This window comes from Nomascus leucogenys, chromosome 8, assembly GCF_006542625.1.
Source record: "Nomascus leucogenys isolate Asia chromosome 8, Asia_NLE_v1, whole genome shotgun sequence".
Taxonomy (NCBI): domain Eukaryota; kingdom Metazoa; phylum Chordata; class Mammalia; order Primates; family Hylobatidae; genus Nomascus; species Nomascus leucogenys.
The window spans coordinates 8,946,219-8,972,039 of NC_044388.1; the positions used below are offsets into that span (position 1 = coordinate 8,946,219).

Genomic DNA, 25,821 nt, shown 5'->3' on the forward strand with positions numbered 1-25,821 from the left:
AGCCAAGCCATATCATGTGAGTCAATTAAACCTCTTTTCTTTATAAATTACTCCATCTCAGGTAGTTCTTTATAGCAGTGTGAAAATGGACTAATACATTATGCTATGAAAAGGAATGGCACAAACCTATATATACAGCCAAAACATATTAAGTGAAAAAAAATCAAGTTCCAGAACATATGAGTTTCCTATTACTCATGTAAAGGTAGACAAGAACCTACTTATTTCTACATACTCCACATATATACAGAAACATGTTTATATACATATATAAAAATGGTGCTAAAAAAAGGACTGACAGGAAACCTGATAGTCATCTGTAGGAAACACTCTGAGACTGGTGAAGGAGGTAGAGAGAAACACACGAATGTATTCATATTCTCCAGCACTGAATTAGGAATGTTTACCAATGCACAGAAAAGTTGAGTGAAACCTAAAAGTGAACACCCACAAACCCATCAAGATTCTACAATTAACATTTTACTGTATTTATCTCATTTTAAAGATTCAAGTTGCAAACATCAGAGAACAATTTAGCATACGTATTAACTAAAATTGAGAAAAAATTGCATATTCAGTGAAATACACAAATCTCCAATATACCACTTAATGAGTTTTGACAAATGCATTCACTTATGATCCAAAGCCCTATTCAAGATACAGAACACTTATCATCACCCTGAAAGTTCCCTCATGTCCTTTCCTAGTCATTCTCCCTGTCCACTGCCCTAAAGTCAACCACCGTTCAGGGTTTTTTTTTCCAGCATAGGTAAGAATTACTTATTTTAGAATTTCACATAAGTAAAACCATACAGTATGTACTCTCTTTGGTAAGGCTTTCGTTCCCAGTCAACCTGTGAGATTCATCACATTTTGTACATCTGTAGTTCATTCCTTTTTACCATGGAGTAGTATTCCATTGTGTAGACATGCAAGTTTATCTATCGCCTAGCTGATAAAAACCTGAACGGTTCCCAGTTTGGAACTACTATGAATAGGGCTACTATGAATATTTTTGTACAAGGGCATTTTGTGAACCTATGTTTTCATTTCTCTTGGATAAACACACACCAAAGAGTAGAACTGCTGGCTCAGGGGGTGGGTATATATTTACCTTTATGGACATGCCACATATTACCTTTTAAAGAGCATTTACACACTTAACGGGGGTTACCCAGGGAAGAAGCTGAGGATGATGCTGGACTTACTGATATTCACATCTGTACTGTAAAAGCAATGGTGCTACTTTTGTTATATGAAAAGAACAAAGCCAAGAGTCCACATCCCATTTAAGACCAGTTCAGGTTTCTTGAGTCAGACTACACTGACCACTCACTAACTCTAACTTCTAAAGCAAACCACGGCTGCTGCTATTTTTGTAAAGAAAATGCTGGCCATGCCCGTTAGTTCTATGGCCAATTTTAAGCTACAGTAATGGAGTTAGGTAGTTGCAACAAACACCGTGTGGTCAGCAAAGCCAACAATAACGTGGTCCTTTGAATCTTGCTGCCTCCCATTCTAAAGCACTTATATAGGTAGGCTTTGTTTGTAATTTCAAAGTTACATTTGAAACTATCTCATACAACGTTTTTTTTCTTTTTTTTGAGGTACGGTCTCACTCGCACCCAGGCTGGAGTGCAGTGGCACAATCATGGCTCACTGCAGCCTTGACCTCCCAGGCTCAAGTGATTGTTCCAGCCTCAACCTCCTGAGTAGCTGGAACCAAAGATGTGTGCTACCACAGCCAGCTAATTTTTTTAAATTATTTTTTGTGGAGATGGGGTCTCCTTATGGAATCCAGGCTGGTATTGAATTCCTGGCCTAAAGTGGTCCTCCCATCTTGGCCTCCCGAAGTGCTGGGCTAAAAGGCATGAGCCACCATGCCTGGGTGAACTTTTTTCTTTTATAGAGGAAACAGGGCTAAGAGATCTTGAGTTATCTAAGCTTTGACAGAGATGTGGAACTAGAATTTAGGTCTATGAGTCCTATCTCGTCATCTTCTCAGTATATTGGTGTATTCTAAGACGCATCAAGTAAAAATATATAAACCTACCAGTTCACTTTTTATTATGATGCCCTATCTGGAAACTTTAAAAATCAATTAGAAATGTAGTAGAGCAGAGCCATTGTGAGCTGGGTGATAGAATTACACCTTTATATACAGATATAAAATTTTAGATGTTATAGGAAACAAGTGGTATTATTTCCACCTGAGCATATCAGAGAAGGCTTATGGCAGAGCCAGCACTGAAGCTAGGTCTGTGAATAAGGAAGAATTCGTGTGCACAGAACGAAGAGATCGGGGAAGGAATAGACAGGGGTTCCAGACTAAGGGTCTTAGATACATCCATGTAGCTACAACATAGGGTGCATAATGGGGTGTGGGCAAGGTGGGAAATGATGGGTTACTTAGGGTTGGAAACAGCCCCATGCCCACATACAATAAACCTGGAATGCCAGGCTGTCTGGAACTTACCTAAACTTTCTGGAAGCAGTAGGGACCCAAACACAGTTTTGGGGTACAGAGAGTAATATGATCAAAGCTGCAGCCTTAGAAATAACCTGACAGCAGTAGGCTACATTGCTTAAGTCACAATGATTCTCACTGATTCTTTGGATCTTACTGGAGATGCACCAGTAGTTAAGACCCACGTTCCCCAGGGTCAACAAAACTACAGGGGTGTGTGTGTGTGTGTGTGTGTGTGTGTGTGTGTGTTTAAAGCAGCAGATAAAAGCTGGAAAGCCAATCGTCTATTTGAAGCAGGAACAACTATGAAAAAATTACAAAGATCTTCATCTCGTGCTTCAAGTTTTTAAATCACAGAGTTTATAAGAAAAGGCACGCACTGGCCAGGCACAGTGGCTCATGTCTGTAATCCCAGCACTTTGGGAGGCTGAGGCGGACAGATCACCTGAGGTCAGGAGTTCGAGACCAGCCTGACCAATATGATGAAATCCTGTCTCTACTAAAAATACAAAAATTAGCCAGGCGTGGTGACATGTGCCTGTAATCCCAGCTACTCCGGAGGCTGAGACAGGAGAATCACTTAAACCCGGGAGGCGGAGGTTGCAGTGAGCCAAGATTGTGCCACTGCACTCCAGCCTTGGCAACAAGAGCGAAACTCCATCTGAAAAACAAAAAAAGAATAAAGGAAAAGAAAAGAAAAAGGAAAAGGCACTACCAGATCCTGATAAAATGAGGACAAGGTTGGTGGGAGTGTTAATGAAATTTGGAACGGGTGGCTAGGATTATGAAGCTAGGAAAAATGAGCATCTCAGACGTCCTCTGAATGTGTGTCTTGATGGGAGTAAAGAGAAAATGGTAAACAAGTCAAAGAAAATTAATTCCTAAAATAATGGTAGTACTAGTAATGGGGATGTGGGCCACAAAGATTCAAGAGGTTCAAGCGATGTTATTGAATAGGACCGGCACAATTTGGCTAAGTCTGGAGCCTAGATGACAGGACAGTGAAGCTGTTTTTTAAAACTGCAAAAATAGGAGCAACACAGAACTTCAGTGAAGGAAGGGAAACGAGCTATTTACCAGTTGATGTTATCTGGTATGAAAGTTGGTTAGTTAAGACATCTAAGCCTCACACTCTTAGATTTGTGGGATATGCAGAAAGCAACTGAGAATAAACAGGGGCCTGGAACCTGAGAGAGATGTCAACCAAGAAGTAAAATCTGTGAATGATCTTTGCAGTTGTTATGACATTGCCAGGAAAGAAGAAGAGAAAACAAGGCCAAAGACAGCACCTGAGACATATACATTGTATTAGTCAGGGCCTAGAGGGACAGAACTAATAATATGTATATATTTCCTTGAGGAGCAAGGAGAGCCAGTCTGAGTCTCAAAACCAAAGAACATGGAGTCTGATATTTGAAGGCAGGAAGCATCCAGCACAGGAGAAAGACGTAGGCTAGGAGGCTAGGGCCAGTCTCTCCTTTTCACGTTTTTCTGCCAGCTTTATATTCGCTGGCAGCTGATTAGATGGTGCCCACCCAATTAAGAGTGGGTCTGCCTTTCCCAGCCTACTGACTCAAATGTTAATCTCCTTTGGCAACACCCTCACAGACACACCCAGGATCAATACTTTCTATCCTTCAACCCAGTCAAGTTGACACTCAATAATATTAACCATCACAAACATTTAGAAGACAGGAAGAGCAAACAAGAAGGAACTAGGAAAGGAATGGTTAGAGAGCTAGGGAGTGGGAGCAGGAGTATGTAAAAGGTCACTTTTTTATGAGCCAGATACTGCCAACATGCAAAAACCAAAAGAAAGTACCCCATGCCTTGCAGGAAGGTCACTTCCAAAGTCATATCTTACCCATGGCACCAGCAAAATCCTGAGAAGTCACAAAAAAGAGCTAGCTTCACAAATGACTCAGTAACAAAGTTTAAACAGGTATGTGGGAGGTTATGTTAAAAAAAAAATTGTCCAAAATATTATTAGTAATAGCACCCCATAAGGGAAGAAGGGCACTATTAAATAAACTCCCATCTAATTTGAGAGCAGGTAAAAGAAAAAAAGACTTTATGAGGGTCTCATAAAAGCAGCATAAGAAGCTGAAAAGAGCAGTAAAACAGGAAGCAAACCTAAATAAAAGTTTGCCCTGGTTCTGTCACTATTATCAGATGCATGACCCAGGCATGTCACAAACACAGCTGAGTCTCCAATAAGAAAGTTAAGTGGAATAATCACTAAGCTTCTTTTGAACACTGAACTTCCATGAAAACCGATCAGTACTCTAACAAAAGAAAAAGGAAAATGCCCCAAAATTGAGGGGATGATTATACTATGGGTACACCAATACCGTCAAACACTGTGAAGACGTTAAAAACAATACTGCAGAAGACTAACTTCATGTAAACATTCATAGTACTGCTCATTCATTCAACCAGTTTGTAGTACATTCCTAGTAAGTGCTAGGACAGGCCAGGGGTTAGAGAATCAAAGAGGAATAAGACACGAATAAGATTACAGTCTAGTAAACAGGCAACGACAACAATATATAAAGTTATAAATGCTATGATAGAAAAAGCTTTTATTTATTTTATTTTGTTGAGTCTTAACTTTTTTTTAGATAGGTTAACTCTATCACCTAGGCTGGAATGCAGTGGCACAATTACAGCTCATTGTAGCCTTGACCTCCTGGACTCAGGTGATTCTCCCACCTCAGCCTCCTAAGTAGTTGTGACTATAGGTCATCATCAAAGTCTGATTGCAAAAAGTCACTATGCCACCACACCTGGCTAATTTCTTGTATTTTTAGTAGTGACAGGGTTTCACCATGTTGCCCAGGCCGATTTCTAACTCCTGGCCACAAGTGATCCGCCCACCTCAGCTTCCCAAAGTGCTGGGATTACAGGCAAGAGCCACTGCACCTGGCCTTAATGCAAAGAGGAGTTCAAAGATGTTTTCCGGAGATCAGACTATCAAAGCTGACATCTGATCAGCCAGACCAACATGGAATAACAGGATGAGAGGCCCAGAAGCTAGGAAACGGCCCAGAAGGAGTAGGAAATAACTATGTGGAATGGTAGAGAGAGATGACAGGAGAGAAGTAAGCCACTGAGATTTTAAAGAGTTTGTACGTCGTGCTAAGGAGCCCTTGAGAACAACACAGATTTACATGAACAGACACCTATGAAACATTCAACTGGAGATTTCTGATAGGCAGGTGGTTATAACAACATTAAAAAGTCATGAGGCCGGGCGCGGTGGCTCACATCTGTAATCCCAGTACTTTGGGAGGCCAAGGCATGTGGATCACCCGAGGTCAGGAGTTTGAGACCAGCCTGACCAACGTGGAGAAAAACTCTGTCTCTACTAAAAATACAAAAATTAGCTGGGCGTGGTGGTGTATGCCTGTAATCCCAGCTACCTGGGAGGCTGAGGCAGGAAAATCGCTTGAATCCGGGAGGCAGAGGTTGCGGTGAGCCGAGACCGCACCACTGCACTCCAGCCTGGGCAACGAGAGCGAAACTCCATCTCAAAAAAAAAAAAAAAAAAAATTGTATGATTAGATATGCAGCTTTGGGAGTCCCAACAGAGATAGTAACTAAGCCACCAGACTAGATAAATTCAACAGGAAGTATGTATGGTCACCACAAAGGTGACAGACCCAAGGACATCTCTGGCACATCAACATTTAGGAAAAAAAGCAGAGGAATAAAGATCATTCTCCTTAAATGTTAAATGATAAGATCAGGTATTTAGGTATGTTTTAAAAACTTATTTATACATAGGAAAAAGACATAAAATGTTAACAGTGGTTATATTAAATATTAAGTGGTTAAAGATTACAGGTGATTTTTCTTCAAAACCAACAGAATGAATGCAAAATTAGAAAATAACAAATTTATCTTTCAAGGTTAAATGGGTGTTTCCTCCTATTTCACAATCAGTGTTAAATGACTGGTCCTTAATCAAATGATAAAATCATGGAAAAGTTGTTACTATAGATAGGAGGGCTTTTAAGACTTCTTTTAATACAACTAGTTTAATTGTATAGATATAAACCCAAAAGTCAATTTCAAAGAAATCAAATTACATCGGGGTGGAGAGAGGCTCTTTAATAATCTTAAAGCACTCGTACTACCATAATTACAATGGTATTGTAACACAACACATACACTTACCCTTTCTCTCCCTCCCACCACAGGACTACTTCCTGGACAATCCAGGAAGTACTTTCTCCTGCTAGATAATGGCTCAGTACCTGCCCTTCTCTTCTGCTGCTGTCACCACATGTACCATTGGCCTGCATTTATAGCCTGCACACAGGGTAAGGCAAGTCCTGTTACTTTCCCAGTGATGCACATTTTTGTAAAGTTTGTAAAGCATCCATTTATGCCTGTCTTCCATTATTGAAATGCTAAGCATGTGGGAGTTATATCCTACTGCTCAAAGTCATTGCTAAGGTCTCATTGCAAAAATTTAAAAAATTGCAACCTCCAACATAAATGGATTAATGGCACACTCCACAGGACAAAGAACACCATCTTACAACAATTACGTGAAAGACACTGGAAAACAAACACATCTGCCTTCTCCCCTACTGTCAGATGCCCCAGATGGGATGAAGCCTGATCTCCAAAGCAGAACAATTATTGAGCCATGGCCCAGAAGTGACCAAGAAAATGGTACTTCATGGACCTATAGTAAAATAAAAGGCACACAAACAAAATATAGATGCTAATAGTTTTGGTCCAGAATTCTGACTAGGCTTGGAAATCACTGACTTGAGTTTTAAGTTAATATTAATACAAAGCATTTACTGACAGACCACCTTAATAAAGATAATGAACCCCAAAGAAGCTCACAAGTAGATGTTATTAAATGACAACACATCATGGCATAGTTGGTTTTTCTTTTTTTTTTTGGAGATAGAGTCTCACTCTTGTCGCTCAGGCTGGAGCGCAGTGGCGCGATCTTGGCTCACTGCAACCTCCACCTCCTGGGTTCAAGCAATTCTCCTGCCTCAGCCTCTAGAGTAGTTGGGAATACAGGCGCCCGCAACCATGCTGGTCTAATTTTTGTACTTTAAGTAGCGATGGATTTCGCCATGTTGGCCAGGCTGGTCTTGAACTCTGACGTCAGGTGATCCGCCCACCTCAGCCTCCCAAAGTGCTGGGATTACAGGCATGAGCCACCACGTCCAGCCTTGTTTTGTTTTTTAAAAAATCTCTGGCCTTGGAGTCTGAAGCCCCAAGGATTTTATCACTAACTCCCTGAGCGAATTTTGGCAAATCAGATGACCCATAGGTTTAATTTTGCCACCTATAAAATGAAGGCACTGGGCTACATTAGTGGCTTTCAAGAGTTTTTGGACTATGAGCCAAAATAACAAATACAGTTTACATTGGGATATCTATATATGCAAAATACACAAAAGTTTCATGAAACAACACTTTTTTTTTTTAAAAGCTAGAATAAACTTATTAGGTAAAATAAACGTATTTTTACTATTCTATTTCATCATTAAAAAAATGTTAATGGCAACACATGGCCCACTACTAGTAGTTTAAGTAACACTAGACAATCTCTAAGCTTCATTAATTTGACTCTAATTGTATTCAATGAACTTATTTAATATTTTGCAACATCAGCCACTAGGTGCTCAATTTTCTTTGTCCTGTGTATTCATAAATGCCAACTATTTATTGCTGATGTATACTTACTTTTCAGCTTGAAAACCAGTGCTAAGTACACCTGGATCACCCAACTAATTGGCTTTAGGTTACTGTGAAAATCACATGAGGTAACTTATGTGTATATAAGCATTTTGAAACTGCTGTAGCCACCTGTAAGATATTAGCCAAATACACAATAAAGCGGCCACTCAAAATCTTTATGTAGCTGTTTTAAATAAGGCAATGCAATGTAACATGCAACATTTTCACTTTATCCAAAATGTAAACAGCAAAACTACCTTTTAAATACGTGTGCTTTTTAACGTATCCAATGCACTTGGAGAGGAACCTTAGATCAAAATGAGACAAACATACTAAAGACTTAGATGTACAAAAATAAAACCAGGAAACATCTTAAATGAATGATAAAATCCTGGGGGTAAACACACCAGGAGTCCTAGCAACTTTACAAGGTCAAAAAAGATGTGATTTTTTTTCCTTCCACCCCCTACAACAAACACATAATCTTTTTCTCCCATCACCTACATAAAATTTGATTAAAAAAAAAAAGTCAAAAAGACAACTAGAAAAAAAATTTACAAAATGACAAAAGGCTGTTTTTCTTAAAAAAAAAAAAAAAAAAAAAAAAAAAAAAGAAGAAGCTGTTACCAAAAAATGTAAGGTGTTTTGTTTTGTTTTGTTTTTTGAGATGGAGTCTTGCTTTGTCGCCCAGGCTGGAGTGCAGTGTGCGATCTCAGCTAACTGCAACCCCCACCTCCTGGGTTCAGGCAATTCTCCTGCCTCAGCCTCCCGAGTAGCCGTGATTACAGGCAGGCGCCACCACACCCGGCTAATTTTTTTTTTTTTTTCATTTTTAGTAGGGATGGGGTTTCACCATGTTGGCCAGGCTGGTCTCCAACTCCTGCCCTCAAGTGATCCACCCACCTCAGCCTCCCAAAGTGCTGGGATTACAGGTGTGAGCCACCGTGCCCGGCCCAGAAAATGTAAGGTTTTAAAAGAGATAACACAGGTAAAAAAAACCTCCGTGCTGATGAAGATATGAGACACCACTACATACCACTGGGAGCATAAACTGTTAGAAACTTCCTGGAAAGCACATGAAAACAAGTTTTCAACATGTAAAAAGTACATATGAATGGCCTAGAAACCCATCAGTATAAATATATGCCAAGGATAAACATATAAACGAAATAAATGTGCAAAAATGTACACGAAAAGGGTGAATATAGGGAAACCTGTCTAAAAATCTTTAGTAACATGGAAAGATGCCCACAATATACTCAGAATATAAAACAACACTTTGCGATCCTTTTGTTTAAAAAAAAAAAAAAAAGCAAATGTTATACACAATTCAGTAAGATACATACCAGAATGTTAATAGTATCTCTGAGGTGTGATGACATCTAGCAGCAAGCCCATACAGTCCCTTCAAGAGAATTAAAAAAGGAACCCTTCCTGGCAGACATATCCCCAGAGGCACAGAGCTCTCCAAACTCATCTTGCCTTTGCAAGAATTAGAACAAGGTGCCCCTTCTCTAGGCAGACCCAACCACGGTCTAGGGTACACAGCCTGGCAAGCTGAATATGAATTTCGGCCTCCTCTCACGACTCCCTCACATATCCTTAGAGGGATACCCTTATATTGGGACAGGATTATGGTTAATTTTCACCTATATATGCCATTCTTCACTGGCTTACTATTATTACAATAAACAAAAAATTTACTGATAAGAGTAATACTTATCGATTTTGAAGAGATTGGCTTAATCCTTCCAAAATGAATCCCAACTTCACTTGTACTAGTTTTACAGTCCTTACACATTGCTCTATACTTATTTGTGCACATGTTATCTATTTAAATGCATTGACTCAATAAAATAAAATCTCTACCCTAGGTCATACAATACAAAGGTTGAAGAGCACTATCTGCAGTAAGAAATGTCATTCTAACACAAAGTGGAGTTACTCCGTTCTGGAAATGAGGAAGCACTGGGGAAGGTGAGAAAGGGAGGAAGGTAGCCTATCAAAATTAATCTCTCTCCACCACTCAAAAATTTCTTCAGCAAAAAGTTAGTACGCTCTAGAAACAAGCAATTAAACTTTATAAATGTTCATCTTTTGTTCCCATGTAAGTCTGGATGCAAGATTTATTTCTTCATCACACTAGTGAGTTCCCGAAAGAAGACAGCAATTTAAATAAAAATCATGAGTGATTACCATGCAGTTAGGCAAGGCATCTGTAAAATAATACGACCGCTGGACTAGGATTAAAGGAGAACTGGGTTCTTTTCTTGGCTTTGTGGCATATATAATTTTACACAAGGCAAAAATCACAACCTCTCTGGGTCTCATTTTTCTCATCTCTAACGTGGGGGTTGGCTAAAAATCCTCCAAGGCCCCTTTCAGCTTGTGATAAGACTTCAAGTCGTCTTTTCACCCTGAAGGAGTCCATTTCAGTCCGCAGCAACAGTTTATTTTCTGAGTCATAGCTTATTTCTCCATGCTTATCCTAAAAATGTTGTGCCCAAATAGTTCTAAGCTCTCGAGATTTATTCCCACTCAGAAAGAAATGGTCTTTCAAGACCCACTAACAAAATGTTTCATAAGCATTAAAAAAGGTAAAATTAGTTAAGTATAAAGGCAAAAAAAAAAAAGCTCTAGCCTGCATTCAGAGATTGATACAATTTTAGAAAAAAAAAAAAGGCATCCTAAAGCTACTCTACATGGTAGATGGTTTAAATATTTTAAAACAAAGAGCTCACGCATAGAAAAAAGCTGCTAACATACAACCATCACTCTCTTGTTTTGAAGACACAGGGGGAAAAAAAAACAAACCTGTGTTGTTCAGACAGGATTTACTTTCCCCAAAGAAGCAAATTTGTAAGGAAGAAAACCTCTGTAATTAAAAAGGAATCCGGGAGGAACCAACCTTTTTAAGGGCCTTTTCACTGTCCAAATTCAAGTGCATTTTCTTGTACAATGTACTTCTGTGATTAACTCACCGCTACACGTTTAAGCAACCCACACCCACACTTAACACTCAGTCGCACTCTTCCGACCGGTCGGGGTGGCAGCGTGGACGAGTCACAAGATAGCGGCGGGAGTGGAAATTTCCTCTCCCCTGGAGTGGGGCAGGGTCTGGCTTCGCCGAACCGCTCAGCGGGCTGGGCGCCTCCGCCAGGGCCTCTCGAGCCGGAGCGCTCCGTACAAAGGAGGCCCGGGGGCTCGGCTCCTGCACTCTCGGGGCCCGGCTCCGGGCAGGGGTCCCCGGCTTCCGGCGCCGCGCCGGGCGGGCGGCCCGGGCAGCACGTGCGCCCCGCTCCCAGCAGGGAGGGAGGAACCAGCGCGGCCCGGCCGGGCTGCCCGCGGGCCCCGCTGCTTTGGGAGCGAGCGGCGGCCAGTGCCGCCGGCCCGGCGAGCAATGAATGGGGCCGCACTGCTCCGCCGCCCGGGTTAGGGTCGGGCGGTCGGGAGCCCCGGCGCTGGGAGCCGCCTCCCGCCTTTCCGTTCCCACCCGACCGCGCCCGGCGCCCCTGGGACCGAGGCCGGCCCCGGACGCCCAGCTGCCGCCCGCTCACCCCAGCTCTTGGCGGTGCGCCCCAGGAATTCTCCGGTGGTCGGGTTGTAGATGAAGAGCTTCCACTCGGCCAGGCTCTGGTTGAGGGACTTCTTCTCGTTCTTCGTCATGGTGTGCGCGCGGACGGCGAGAGGAGCTGCGGCCGCGGGGATGGAGGCGGCGAGGGCAGCGGAGGCGCGTCCCGGCTCCGGCGGCGCAGCCCGGAGACGGCAGTGGACGGTGGGACGGCCGAGAACACCTCCTCGTTACGGGGAGTACTCGAGCCGACTGCGCCGCGCCGCGCCGGGCGGCCGCTTGGGCCGCGGGAGCCTGACGTCTCCGCCCGCCGCAGCCAATCCCCGCGCCGCTCGGCCCGCGCCGCCGCCGCCTCCCGCCCGCGGCCGGGGCGCTGCCTGAGGCGGCGAGGACGCCCCACCCCGCCCCGGCCCCGGCCCCGCCCCGCAGTAGCCTCGGGGGCTCCCTCAGCCCGGGTCAGAGGAAGCGAGAAGTACGTCTAAAAGTCCGAAGGTTTAGTCGCACGCACGTTTATAATAATAGCAAAAGGCGGGCGTCCCCGCGCCGCAGGCTGCTTAGGAGGAGGACTGGGTTTCCTGGGCGTTCCTGGGCGCCGGGGCGCTGAGAAGATGCTACCCGCGGCGGGCGGGCGCGGAGAGCACGAAAACGACTCCCGTCGGCCCGCGGCGTCCTCTCCGAGGGAACTTAACCGTCCCCTCCCCGAACTGCCTCCCCGACCGTCCCGAGGCGTTCTCTGGGCTCTGTGACGTTCCTACAGGACGCTTTCTGGGCTCTGTGACGTTCCTACAGGACGCTCTGTGGAGGATCGCGCGGGGCTCCCACAATGTACACGGCGCATTGCTGTTCCGAGAACGTCCTCGCTTGGCTCCTTTGAAGGGTTCAACCGGGAGCTTCGGGTCAATGGGAATTCCGTTCTAAATATGCCAGTGAATGGAGTATAATTTTTCTCCGGATTCAGTTGAATTTATCAATGAAATCTAAATACGTGCTTTCCCAAGGGTCCTGGCAACTGAAAGCTCCCAGCTTTTGCCCAGACGCTCCTACTCTTAACCCACAGGAAAGGGACACTCATTGGAGGGTCTACGCCTGTGTAGTGTCGCCGGCTTTTCATCTCCCCTGTGGAGATCGCGGCCCTTGGGCGGAGCTGAGGCTGCCGGTAGTGTTTTCTTCCGCGAGATGGAGCTGACGAGTACGGGGCCTTCGGTCTCAGCGACAGGATAGAAGACTTTATAGGAATTTGCACAGAAGGTGCGGGGGGGGGGGGTTTGTTGTTGTTTATTTATTTATTTGTTTTTTTTTTAAAAAAGCAATGCCTCCGTTTTATTAGCAAATAAAAATTATGGAGAAATGTAACAGCCATCTTATTGTTTGGAATGATGAATTTTAATCTGTCTGGAAATTTAAACAGCCTGCAAATGGATACATTTTCCTTTTTCCTCACTTTTCTTACCAAAGCAAGAAATAATGAATTATACCTCCCACAAATGGAAAAGTGGTAAAATATATTCCTATAAAGTGCTTTTTTCACGCTTAAAAAAGCTAAATTTATAATTATGACATTGAAAATAACCAAAATCCATTTACATTTTGAGCTAATGACACCAAAAGATTTGTAGAAGCATTTTGGAGAGTTTGGCATGAAATCAGTATTAGAAATAGCAAAGCACCATGCAAGCAGACTGGAATGCACTTCTTTAAATCATAGGCAAAATTGAAAGAACTAAAGAATGTTACTTGCCGGGCGCGGTGGCTGACGCTTATAATCCCAGCACTTTGGGAGGCCGAGGCAGGCGGATCACGAGATCAGGATCGAGACCATCCTGGCTAACACGGTGAAACCCCGTCTCTACTAAAAATACAAAAAAATTAGCCGGGTGTGGTGGCTGGCGCCTGTAGTCCCGGCTGCTCGGGAGGCTGAGGCAGGAGAATGGCTTGAACCCAAGAAGTGGAGCTTGCAGTGAGCGCTGAGATCCCGCCACTGTACTCCAGCCTGGGCGACAGAGCAAGACTCCGTCTCAAAAAAAAAAAAAAAAAAAAAATGGAAGTAGTTAACTATTTTCAACTCATTACAAATATAACTACAGGAGACCTAAAATACTGGTAGAGTTGATAACAGGCTTTTTCATTTAGGTAAGAACGAAAGATATTTAGAATGAAACAAAACCTGTCCGCTTCATTTACATTATGTGTGTGCATATATGTGTGTGTGTGCTAATAATAAGCGTGCTTTGATAACTAATTACCTGGCACACAAAGAAAAGGTGGTAAACAAGAATATTATGAAATAGTGTTTCAAAGATATTGGCTGCTGTCAAGGATTTGTAGTTTGTATATATATATATATATATATATATATTTTTTTTTTTTTTTTTTTTTTTTTTTGAGACTGAGTCTTGCTCTTGTCGCCCAGGTTGGAGTGCAGTGGCTCGGCTCTTGGCTCACTGCAACCTCTGCCTCCCGGGTTCAAGCAATTCTCCTGCTTCACCCTCCCAAGTAGCTGGGATTACAGACGCACACCACCATGCCCAGCTAATTTTTGTATTTTTCAGTAGAGATGGGGTTTCAACATGTTGGCCAGGCTGGTCTCGAACTCCTGACCTCAGGTGATCTGCCTGCCTCAGCCTTCCAAAGTGCTGGGATTACAGGCATGAGCCACCACGCCCAGCCTATAGTTTGTATATGTTTAATGGTCATTAATATGACTTTCATATTTAGTGCATTGTGGTTTTCCAAATAAGGATTTAAATACAAATATATAATTCAGTAAGCAGTTTTGAAATGCATGACTAGTCCAGTATAGTAACTAGGTCCAACAGATTTCAGTTTGGTTAAATTTTTACATTCTACTCTAAAACATGGAAACTATTTGTTTCTCTGATATATGGTAAGTTGAGCATTACCTGGAAGAGAAAATCCTGTGTGTACTGGGAACCTCTGGTCTACCAAGTATGAGCAGATAAAATTTAATTACAGTTACATTCTCTGTCAGTTTATTTTACTCTAAGTTTCTCCTTTGAAGGAGAATTTACTTTGCTAGATAAAATACAGAATGCCCACCTAAATTTAAGTCCAGATAGATGATGGAATTTTTTTTTTTTTTTTTTTTTTTTTTTTTTTGAGACGGAGTCTCACTCTGTCACCCAGGCTGGAGTGCAGTGACGCGATCTCGGCTCACTGCAAGCTCCGCCTCCCGGGTTCACGCCATTCTCCTGCCTCAGCCTCTCCGAGTAGCTGGGACTACAGGCGCCCGCCACCACGCCCGGCTAATTTTTTTTTGTATTTTTAGTAGAGACGGAGTTTCACCGTGGTCTCGATCTCCTGATCTCGTGATCCGCCGGCCTCGGCCTCCCAAAGTGCTGGGATTACAAGCGTGAGCCACCGCGCCCGGCCGGATTTTTTTTTTGGTATACATTCCATACAATATCTGGGACATAGCTACTCCCCCAAAATTATTCTTGTCTTTCTGAAATTCAAATTTAACTAGAAATCTTGTTTTTGTTTTTGTTTTTTTGGAGATGGAATTTTGAGCTTGTCGTCCAGGCTAGAGTGCAATGGCGCAATCTCAGCTCACCACAACCTCCGCCTCCTGGGTTCAAGTGATTGTCCTGCCTCAGCCTCCCAAGTAGCTGGGATTATAAGCATGTGCCGCCACACCTGGCTAATTTTTGTATTATTAGTAGAAACAAGGTTTCACCATGTTGTCCAGGCTGGTCTCGAACTCCTGACCTCAGGTGATCCACCTGCCCCGGCCTCCCAAAGTGCTGGGATTACAGACATGAGCCACTGCGCCCAGTCTATCTTGTATTTTTATTTGCTAAATCTGACAGCCCTACCTGTAGAGGATACTTAGGAATTCCACAGTAATAATAATAATCTCTTATAAATAATTAACTAAGTCCCAGGCCCTGTACTACTTGCGTAGTGTGATTTATTTCTCAATCTTTACAAATACCCTAATGGGGAGGTACTGTTTCCCTAATTTTGTAAATGAGGGAATTACATTTACAAAATTGTAATTAATTTTGTAATTAATTCTCTAATTACAGTTACTGAAATTAGAGAAATTAACCCATCCATGGTTAAGAAGCTAGCTAATGACAGCACCTGAATTCAAATACCCACCTCTCCTCCACCCAATACCATTAATACCTCCACAGTAGTCTGGGCGAGGTGGCTCACGCCTGTAATCCCAGCACTTTGGGAGGCCGAGGAGGGCGGATCACGAGGTCAGGAGTTCAAGACCAGCCTGGCCAACATGATGAAACCCCATCTCCACTAAAAATACAAAAATTAGCCGGGCACAGTGGCGGGCGCCTGTAATCCCAGCTACTCGGGAGTTTGAGGCAGGAGAATTGCCTGAACCACGAGGCAGAGGTTGCAGTGAGCGTAGATCACGCCACTGCACTCCAGCCTAGGTGACAGAGCAAGACTCCGTCTCAAAGAAAAGGCAGAATGTTGAGTTATTGAAGCTGGGTGTGTGAAAAAAAAGAAGAAACTTTTTTTTTTGAGACAGGGTCTTGCCCTGTTTCCCAGGCTGGAGTGCAGTAGTGCAATCATAGCTCACTGTAGCCTCTACCTCCTGTACTCAAGTGATCCTCCTGCCTCAGCCTCCTGAGTAGCTAGGACTACAGGCATGCCACCACAACTGGCTAATTATTATTATTATTATTATTAGAGATGGAGTCTCACCTTGTCCAGGCTGGAGAGCAGTGGTGCAATCTCAGCTCACCACAGCCTCCACCTCCCAGGTTCAATTGATCAATTGATTCTGCTGCAGCCTCCTGAGTAGCTGGGACTATAAGTGCGTGCCACCATGCCCAGCTAATTTTTGTATTTTTAGTAGAGACGGGGTTTCACTCTGTTGGCCAGAACTCCTGAGAACTCCTGACCTCATGGTCCGCCCACCTTGGCCTCCCAAAATGCTAGGATTACAGGCGTGAGCCACCAGGCCCTGCCACATCTGGCTAATTTTTATTTTAATTTTGTAGAGATGGGAATCTCACTATGTTGCCTAGGCTGGTCTTGAACTTCTGGCTTCACTTCAAGTGATCCTCTTGAGTTGACCTCCCTAAATATGGAATTACAGATGTGAGCCACTGTGCCTGGCCAAAAAGAAGCTTTTTATCTGAGGAAGACTAGCGCCTTTAAATTATCAGGCCAAAGATGCATTGAAATTAAACACATGGAATGAAACTCCTCCTTGAACTAAATCATTATCTCTTGAAGCCACTTCATTTCTGTAAACCAATGCATTCCTGATGAACAACTTTTGCAATTGTCCCTTTCTCCTGGTTCATCCCTTTTTCTTTAAAAACTTGAGCCTCTCCTTTGTTCCCTGAAGCACTCGCCAAGACAACCTGGAAATGTGTCCTGGGCTGCACTTCTCAACCTTGGCCTAAATAAACTCTCTATATTAATTTTGCCTAAGCTTCTTCCTTTTAGGTGAACAGGTGATGGGTACATGAGGTTCATTATACTGTATTTGCTTTGTATATGCTTGAAATTTTTCATAATAGAATGCTTTTAAAAATTGGAGCATATGTGAAAAAGAAATTGGGGACAAAGGATGGCCAATTTTCCTGATACACATTTTTGTGGTTCTTTTATTTGAAAAATAACCAAAAGAAGGTATAAATTTGGCTGGGCGTAGTGGTGCATGCCTGTAATCCCAGCTACTTGAGAGACTGAAACACAAGAATCACTTGAACCCAGGAGACAGAGGTTGCAGTGAGCTGAGAGTGAGACTCAGTCTCAAAAATAAAAAGAAGGTATAAATTTAACACTTTTAAAAGGAGATATTTTAAAAAGCTGGCCTCAAAAGAACAAAGCTGGAGGCATCACGCTACCTGACTTTAAACTATACTACAAGGCTACAGTAACCAAAACAGCATGGTACTGGTACCACAACAGAGACATAGATCAATGGAACAGAACAGAGCCCTCAGAAATGATGCCGCATAGCTACAACTATCTGATCTTTGACAAACCTGACAAAAACAAGAAATGGGGAAAAGATTCCCTATTTAATAAATGGTGCTGGGAAAACTGGCTAGCCATATGTAGAAAGCTGCAACTGGATCCCTTCCTTACACCTTATACAAAAATTAATTCAAGATGGATTAAAGACTTATATGTTAGACCTAAAACCATTAAAATCCTACAAGAAAACCTAGGCAATACCATTCAGGACTTAGGCATGGGCAAGGACTTCATGTCTAAAACACCAAAAGCAATGGCAACAAAAGCCAAAATCGACAAATGGGATCTCATTAAACTAAAGAGCTTCTGCACAGCAAAAGAAACTATCATCAGAATGAACAGGCAACCTACAGAATGGGAGAAAATTTTTGCAACCTACTCATCTGACAAAGGGCTAATATCCAGAATCTATAATGAACTCAAACAAATTTACAAGAAAAAAACAAACAACCCCATCAAAAAGTGGGCAAAGGACATGAACAGACACTTCTCAAAAGAAGACATTTATGCAGCCAGAAAACACATGAAGAAATGCTCATCATCACTGGCCATCAGAGAAATGCAAATCAAAACCACAGTGAGATACCATCTCACACCAGTTAGAATGGCCATCATTAAAAAATCAGGAAACAACAGGTGCTGGAGAGGATGTGGAGAAATAGGAACACTTTTACACTGTTGGTGGGACTGTAAACTAGTTCAACCATTGTGGAAGTCAGTGTGGCGATTCCTCAGGGATCTCGAACTAGAAATACCATTTGACCCAGCCATCCCATTACTGGGTATATACCCAAAGGACTATAAATCATGCTGCTATAAAGACACATGCACACGTATGTTTATTGCGGCACTATTCACAATAGCAAAGACTTGGAACCAACCCAAATGTCCAACAACGATAGACTGGATTAAGAAAATGTGGCACATATACACCATGGAATACTATGCAGCCATAAAAAATGATGAGTTCGTGTCCTTTGTAGGGACATGGATGAAACTGGAAAACATCATTCTCAGTAAACTATCGCAAGGACAAAAAACCAAACACCGCATGTTCTCTCTCATAGGTGGGAATTGAACAATGAGAACTCATGGACACAGGAAGGGGAACATCACACTCCGGGGACTGTTGTGGGGTGGGGGGAGGGGGGAGGGACAGCATTAGGATATATACCTAATGCTAAATGACGAGTTAATGGGTGCAGCAAAACAACATGGCACATGGATACATATGTAACAAACCTGCACATTGTGCACATGTACCCTAAAACCCTAAAGTATAATAAAAAAATAAATAAATAAATAAATAAAAATAAAAAGCTGGCCTCATAGGAAACAGATAATTCTGGGGATGTAAGATAATTTTTCTTGTATTCTAAATAGTGACCACAGCAAAATCTAAGCTACTTTATCCATAAGATAAGTTGATTATATGTATGTAATCAACATATAGATGTGTATGTATAGATCTATATACACACTCATATATATACATATATATATTAGGCACAATCAGTGACATGAAGAAAATTATTGGAAATTAAAAATACAATTGCTAAAATTAAAAAATCAATATAAGGACTGAACGGAGCAGTCAATGGAATCTCCCAAAGCATAAAGCAGAAAGACAAAAGGAAATGAAAATATTTTTAGAAGTCCAAACACATATAGGGTCAATCCAGGAAGGATGCTGTTCAACTAATAGTTCCTGGATTGACACTTTATGTGTTTTCAGAAGAAAGACAAGAAAATTCAGGGGAGAATATAATGAGAGAAATAATAGAAGAAAATTGCCTAGAGGTAAGAACAGGGGTCTTCAGCCTAAAAATGTATGCTGGTGCCAGGCATAAGAAATAAAAATAGATCCATACTTAACCATAACCTTCTGATTTTATAGTACAGAAAATACTAATAGGAGATACTGAAAGCTTCCAGAGAACAAACAACAGTCCAACTACAATAGAACAAATGTCTGAACAGCACCAGTTTTCCCATTACACTCAGGGCCAGAGGACAGTGAAGTGCCACCTTTAGAGGAATAAGTCTCAGAATACCATACCCAGCCAAGCTGACGCATATTCAGACATGTCAGAACTCAGGAAACTCATGTCTCATAAAGTTTTCCTGAAAAAAAAAAATCAATTAGGAGTGGGCCAGTAAAAAGACAAAGGAATCCAAGAATGAGAAAAACTTGGGATCCAAGAAAAACTAGTCCTAACCCAGGAGTGCAATGTCGGGCAGGCCTAGAATGACAGCTGTCTGGCAGGCCAAGTGAGCAACTGGTTTCCAGCAGAGAAGAATGCCTGCAAGCAGAAAGTGGAGTCCATGCCACGGAGTGTGGGATTAAGAACCTGGATAAATTTAGTCCTATGATGAAGGCATGTGCTTCTTTTGTTAAGAAGCAAAATGAAAAGCAATGGAAAACAACAGAAAATTATGTTCCAAATATAAAGCACACTAATTGAGTGTTTGAAGATGTAATCATTCAACCCTGATGTTTGGTGCATCCTCTTTCTAGTGGCATAGATTAGTGACAGAGATTTACCTTTTCTAACTGATGCACTCTGTTCTGCAATGAATCCTATTTACATAATCAAAACAATATAATTGCAGTTTATTGACTTTAAATACTTATGATCAGCAGAATGACCAGTCATAGAGCAAAATGTCCATGTTGTAAACTCTGATAATATAAAAGTAGTGGTGGAGCTGACAGAAGGCAGGAGGTCTATGGAGAAGAGAGAGTTGAAGGAAGATGTGGAAATGTTCATTTCTTTTTCATACATAATAGGGAGTTTAGAGATCCTATTTAAAGATAGTGGGCCAGGTGCGGTGGCTCACACCTGTAATTCCAACATTTTGGGAGGCCAAGGCGGGTGGATCACTTGAGGCCAGGAGTTCGAGACCAGCCTGGCCAACATGACGAAATCCTGTCTCTACTAAAAATGCAAAAATTAGCCCTGTGTGGTGGTGCACATCTGTGATCCCACCTACTCAGAAGGCTGAGGCAGGAGAATCACTTGAACCTGGGAGGCAGAGGCTGCAGTGAGCTGAGATGGCACCACCGTGCTCCAGCCAGGGCGACAGAGTGAGACTCTGTCTCAAATAATTAAGATGGTGGAGCTGGAAGTAGAAGTTTTAAAATTGTAAATATCACCAACAGAATAACAAATAATACTATCATTAACAAAATATAAATGGAGGATAAAGTGGAGCAACACACAAGTAGCTCATTTATCATATCAGAGACTTAATAGTGTTTGGAATTGACTAATAGAAAAATAGGTATATAAGCATGTTGCTTAGAGCTAAAGAGAGAGCAGATGAAATAAAACTGGAAAGGACTGAAAGCTCTTGGATATTTTTCTGGTGGGATAGAGGCAGGATATGAGTACTTTTCATTCTTAGTCCTTTTGTACTTTGATTTTTTTAAATTGTGTATATGTTGTATTACTTTGACAGTTTAAGTGGCTGGGGAAAATGCACTTAAGCTGGCTCCTCCTATTAGAAACTCTGAGCCCCACAATTCCTAACTGCATACTTTTTTTCCTCCTTAAAGATTTAAGTTCATGCCTGTAATCACTGCACTTTGGGAGGCCGAGGCGGGAGGATCACCTGAGGTCAGGAGTTCAAGACCAGCCTGGCTAACATAGTGAAACTCCATCTCTATTAGAAACACAAAAATTAGGCCAGGCGCAGTGGCTCGCACCTGTAATCCCAGCACTTTGGGAGGCCGAGGCAGGTGAATCACCTGAGGTCAGGAGCTCAAGACCAGCCTGGCCAACATGGTGAAACCCTGTCTCTACTAAAAGTACAAAAATCAGCTGGGTGTGGAGGCAGGCACCTGTTATCCCAGCTACTCAGGAGGCTGAGGCAGGAGAATCACTTGAACCCGGGAGGTGGAGGTTGCAGTGAATGGAGATCATGCCACTGTACTCCAGTCTGGGCAACAGAACAAAACTCGGTTAAAAAAAAAAAATTAGCCAGGCATGGTGGTGGGCGCCTGTAATCTCAGCTACTTGGGAGGCTGAGGTAGGAGAATTGCTTGAACCCAGGAAGCAGAGGTTGAGGTGAGTACCATCGCACTCCAGCAAAAAAAAAAAAAAAAGTTATTTAGTAACAGGATAAGAACTAACATTTAAATAAACTGAGTTACTAGCTACTCGGTGAAACCAAATGAAATTTTGACCTATGAAGATAGCAATTTCATATCATTCTACTTCATTTATGCTCTTCTCATTAAAAAGTATAAATGGTGCCAGGCACGGTGGCTCATGTCTGTAATCCTAGTACTTTGAGAGGCTGAGGCAGGAGGACTGCTTGAGCTCAGGAGTTCAAGACCAGCCTAGGCAACATAGTGAGACCTCGTCACTGAAAAGAAAAGTATAAATGAAGCCAAAACCACAGTAGCTATGGACTCTTATATACTATACACTTAGTATTTTATATTGATTTTTCCACCTAAATAAAAATATAATTTTTAAACCCCACAGAGCTGTGTCAAAAACACAAAATTATTTTTAATTATAGAAGGGATTAAGATATCAATCTCCAATGAGTTTTGATTTACTTTTGATTAATATTTCAGTCACAGGACAATCTGCAAATTTAACTCAAATTTGAAATATTATTATTTATTATTATCAAGCAGCTTCCTGAGCCAGAGTAGGCTTGCACAGACTCCCTCAAATGTGATTTTTTTTTTTTTTTTGAGGTAGAGTCTCGCTCTGTCGCCAGGCTGGAGTGCAGTGGTGTGATCTCTGCTCACTGCAACCTCTGTCTCCTGGGTTCAAGCGATTCTCCTGCCTCAGCTTCCTAAGTAGCTTGGACTACAGGCGCAGAACCACCACGCCCAGTTTTGGTTTTGGCTTCATTTATACTTTTTTTTTTCAGTGATGAGGTCTCACTATGTTGCCCAGGCTGGTCTCAAACTCCTAATTTTTGTATTTTTAGTAGAGATGGGGTTTCACCATGTTGGCTAGGATGGTCTCCATCTCTTGACCTTGTGATCCGCCTGCCTCGGCCTCCTAAAGTGCTGGGATTATAGGCATGAGCCACCGCACCTAGCCTCAAATGCGAAATTTAAAATGAAGGTAGCTATTAAATTATCAGGCCCCTTGGGCCTGTAATATTCTGAAATAATACATACTACAGTTTTTCTATTTACTTCTTTTGTGAAGAGCACTGACTCAAGATGGGCCAGAAAGAATTTCCTTCTGGAAGGGCAAAGCACACCAAAGAATGATGTCTTATGCTTCATCATTGTTTGTTTTTGGTTTTGTTTTTCCTTAAGTTGCCTCTTGAGATTTATCAACGTTTTACAGCACCTTGAAGGTATTTGAGTCTCAAAAGTTAGCCCTAGGGCCGGGCGCAGTGGCTCACACCTGTAATCCTAGCACTTTGGCAGGCTGAGGGGGGTGGATCACCTGAGGTTGGGAGTCCAAGACCAGCCTGGCCAACATGGTGAAACCCTGTCTCTACTGAAAATACAAAATTAGCCGAGTGTGGTGGCATGCACCTGTTATCCCAGCTACTCAGGAGCCTGACGCAGGAGAATCACTTGAATCTGGGAGGCAGAGGTTGCAGTGAGCTGAGATTGTGCCACTGCACTCCAGCCTGGGTGACAGAGTGAGACTCTGTCTCAAAAAAAGAAAAAAAATATTAGCCCTAGGCCTTTTTTTTTTTTTTTGGGATAAAACTCAAATGCTTCTGCCAAATTTGAGGCATTTGATTCTCTATTGAAGAATCCTTCAAAAGTCTTATCATCCTAAACTCGACAATTTATTTCTGATTGTCATCATCGAAGAACAATTTATTTCTGATTGTCAGCATGAAGAAAAGCTACCAAGGATGTGTAGCTTTTTGTTCACATTATGATTCTTAACATGGCAGTAGGTTAAGCATGTCTTACCCACTCCTAGATCTTCAGGGAAGGGTTCCTCCAGATGAGTTGGTTTAAGCCCCTCTGTTCATGGATGAGGAAACTGAGGCCCAGAGGGGCTGAGAAACTGAGTCTACACAGAAACTCAATGAGATGCATAAAATGAGACCAGAGTGCTCAGCTCCTAGTGAGGCTTTCTTTCTGTTATTCTGTGCCGTTTTTTTTTCTTTTTCTATTTTTAACCTCACTGTCATGCAATATGCCCATGTAATGTGCTATTTCTTTAACTCAGAAACTCACTATCAAATTTGATCAAAATTTTCAAACTCTCCATACATTAAATATCAGTATTTAAAAAAAATTACCTGGGCTCTGTGGCTCATGCCTGTAATCCCAGCACTTTTGGGAGGCCAAGGTGGGCTGATCACCTGAAGTCAGGAGTTTCAGACCAAACCGGCCAACATGGCAAAATTCCATTTCTACTAAAAATACAAAAATTAGCTGGGCGTGGTCGTGGGCCCCTGTAATCCCAGCTACTGGGGAGGCTGAGGCAGGAGAATCACTTGAACCTGGGAGGCAGACGTTGCAGTGAGCCAAGATTGCTCCACTGCACTCCAGTCTAGGTGACAGAGTGAAACTCCATCTGAAAAAAAAAAAAAAAAAAAAAGTCTAAAATATACTTTTGTAAACCTGAAAAATCATGTTTTTTGTTTTTTTTTTTTTTTGAGACAGGGTCTCACGCTATTGCCCAGACTGGAGTGCAGTGGCATGATCACAGCAGACTGCAGCCTCAACTTCCCAGGCTCCAGTGATCCTCCCACCTCAGCCTCCCAAGTAGATGGGACTACAGGTGTGCACCACCAGACCTGGCTAAGTTTTTTGTAATTTTTTTTTTGTAGAGATGGGGGTCTTGCCTTGTTGCCCAGGCTGGTCGTGAACTCCTGAGCTCAAGTGATCCAACTGCCTTGGCCTCCCAAAGTGCCCAGCCAATCATGATTCTTTAGATAGTCTATGATTTTAAAAGCCCCTCATTGGTCCAGAATAATGAAGGTAAAGAAAATAATTTCCATATCCTGGAGTCTAGGGCAGCCTTCTATGAATAAGGAAATGTAGCCTAAAAGAAAAGTACCTAAAAGACCTATCTTTTTGCATTCCATCTTTATGTGAACAAAGATGTCTCACGCATAGTGATCAGAACTCATTCCTTCTGTTCCAACAAGTCATGGGCTTCTGGTGTGTCTGCTAGATAATGCTTAGGGGAAAGTTGGAGCCATTCAAAATTTGAATTCAATTTCCTAGTTGCCAGGATTGTGTTATATGATTTTATTAAGAAATAACTAATGGAACAGTGTGAAGAGGCGAGAACAACCCCGAGACCAACCAAAGCCTGTGCCCCGCTGCATCCCGCGCCCCGCGCCTACGTCCCGCTGGCGCTGCCACCATGCCCCAGAGAAAGGCTGAAGGGGATGCTAAAGGAGATAAAGCCAAGGTGAAGGATGAACCACAGAGAAGATCCGTGAGGTTGTCTGCTAAACCGGCTCCTCCAAAGCCAGAGCCCAAGCCTGAAAAGGCCCCTGCAAAGAAGGGAGAGAAGGTACCCAAAGGGAAAAAGGGAGAAGCTGATGCTGGCGAGGAGGGGAATAACCCTGCAGAAAACGGAGATGCCAAAACAGATCAGGCACAGAAAGCTGAAGGTGCTGGAGATGCCAAGTGAAGTGTGTGCATTTTTGATAACTGTGTACTTCTGGTGACTGTACAGTTTGAAATACTATTTTTTAATCAAGTTTTATAAAAATGCAGAATTTTGTTTTACTTTTTTTTTTTTTTTAAATCTTTGTTGTTAGCACACAGAACACTTCATTGTTTTAGGGGTTGGGGCATATGTCCCTGAGTGTCTCTGAAGCTGGATTGATGTGGGGAAAACACCTTTCCCTCCTAGTTTTGAGAGACTTCCTCTTGGCTCCCAGGAAGAGGGATTCCCTGACTTTGACACAGATGGCCCCTTGGCACAAAAGCCTTGTGGCATGGAAAAACAAATTTGTTTTTGTGTCCTCTTCTCCCTTTCCACCTTTCAGCGTAGGCTTAACTCCCTTAAACCCAGACATCTGTTGGGACCTGACCCCCAATTATTGGTTACCAGTGTGTGAGGCAATCTGGACTTTCCGGTGATGTCACTGAGATGGCACCCCTCAAGAGCGCAGTGGTTCC

The 25,821-nt window shown here is 42.5% G+C and overlaps 1 protein-coding gene and 1 pseudogene across 2 annotated transcripts in view; one reads left to right on the top strand and one right to left on the bottom strand.

Annotated features, from left to right (window-relative positions):
• The window catches only part of ATP1B3 (ATPase Na+/K+ transporting subunit beta 3), a 52,653-nt gene extending 40,595 nt beyond the window's left edge, over positions 1 to 12,058 (bottom strand). Inside the window, exon 1 of one of the 2 annotated variants that reach the window (XR_004031270.1) lies at positions 11,740 to 12,037. Coding sequence is in view for 1 of the 2 variants with exons in the window: in XM_030816719.1 (XP_030672579.1) it covers positions 11,740 to 11,848 (109 nt within the window). In the remaining variant the exon portion in view is untranslated. Of the gene's footprint in view, positions 1 to 11,739 lie in introns of both variants that reach the window. The other variant, XM_030816719.1, reaches the window with a different exon arrangement.
• A 12,996-nt stretch (positions 12,059 to 25,054) lies between these two features.
• Positions 25,055 to 25,472, top strand: LOC105740168 (annotated as a pseudogene).
• Positions 25,473 to 25,821: the final 349 nt, after the last annotated feature.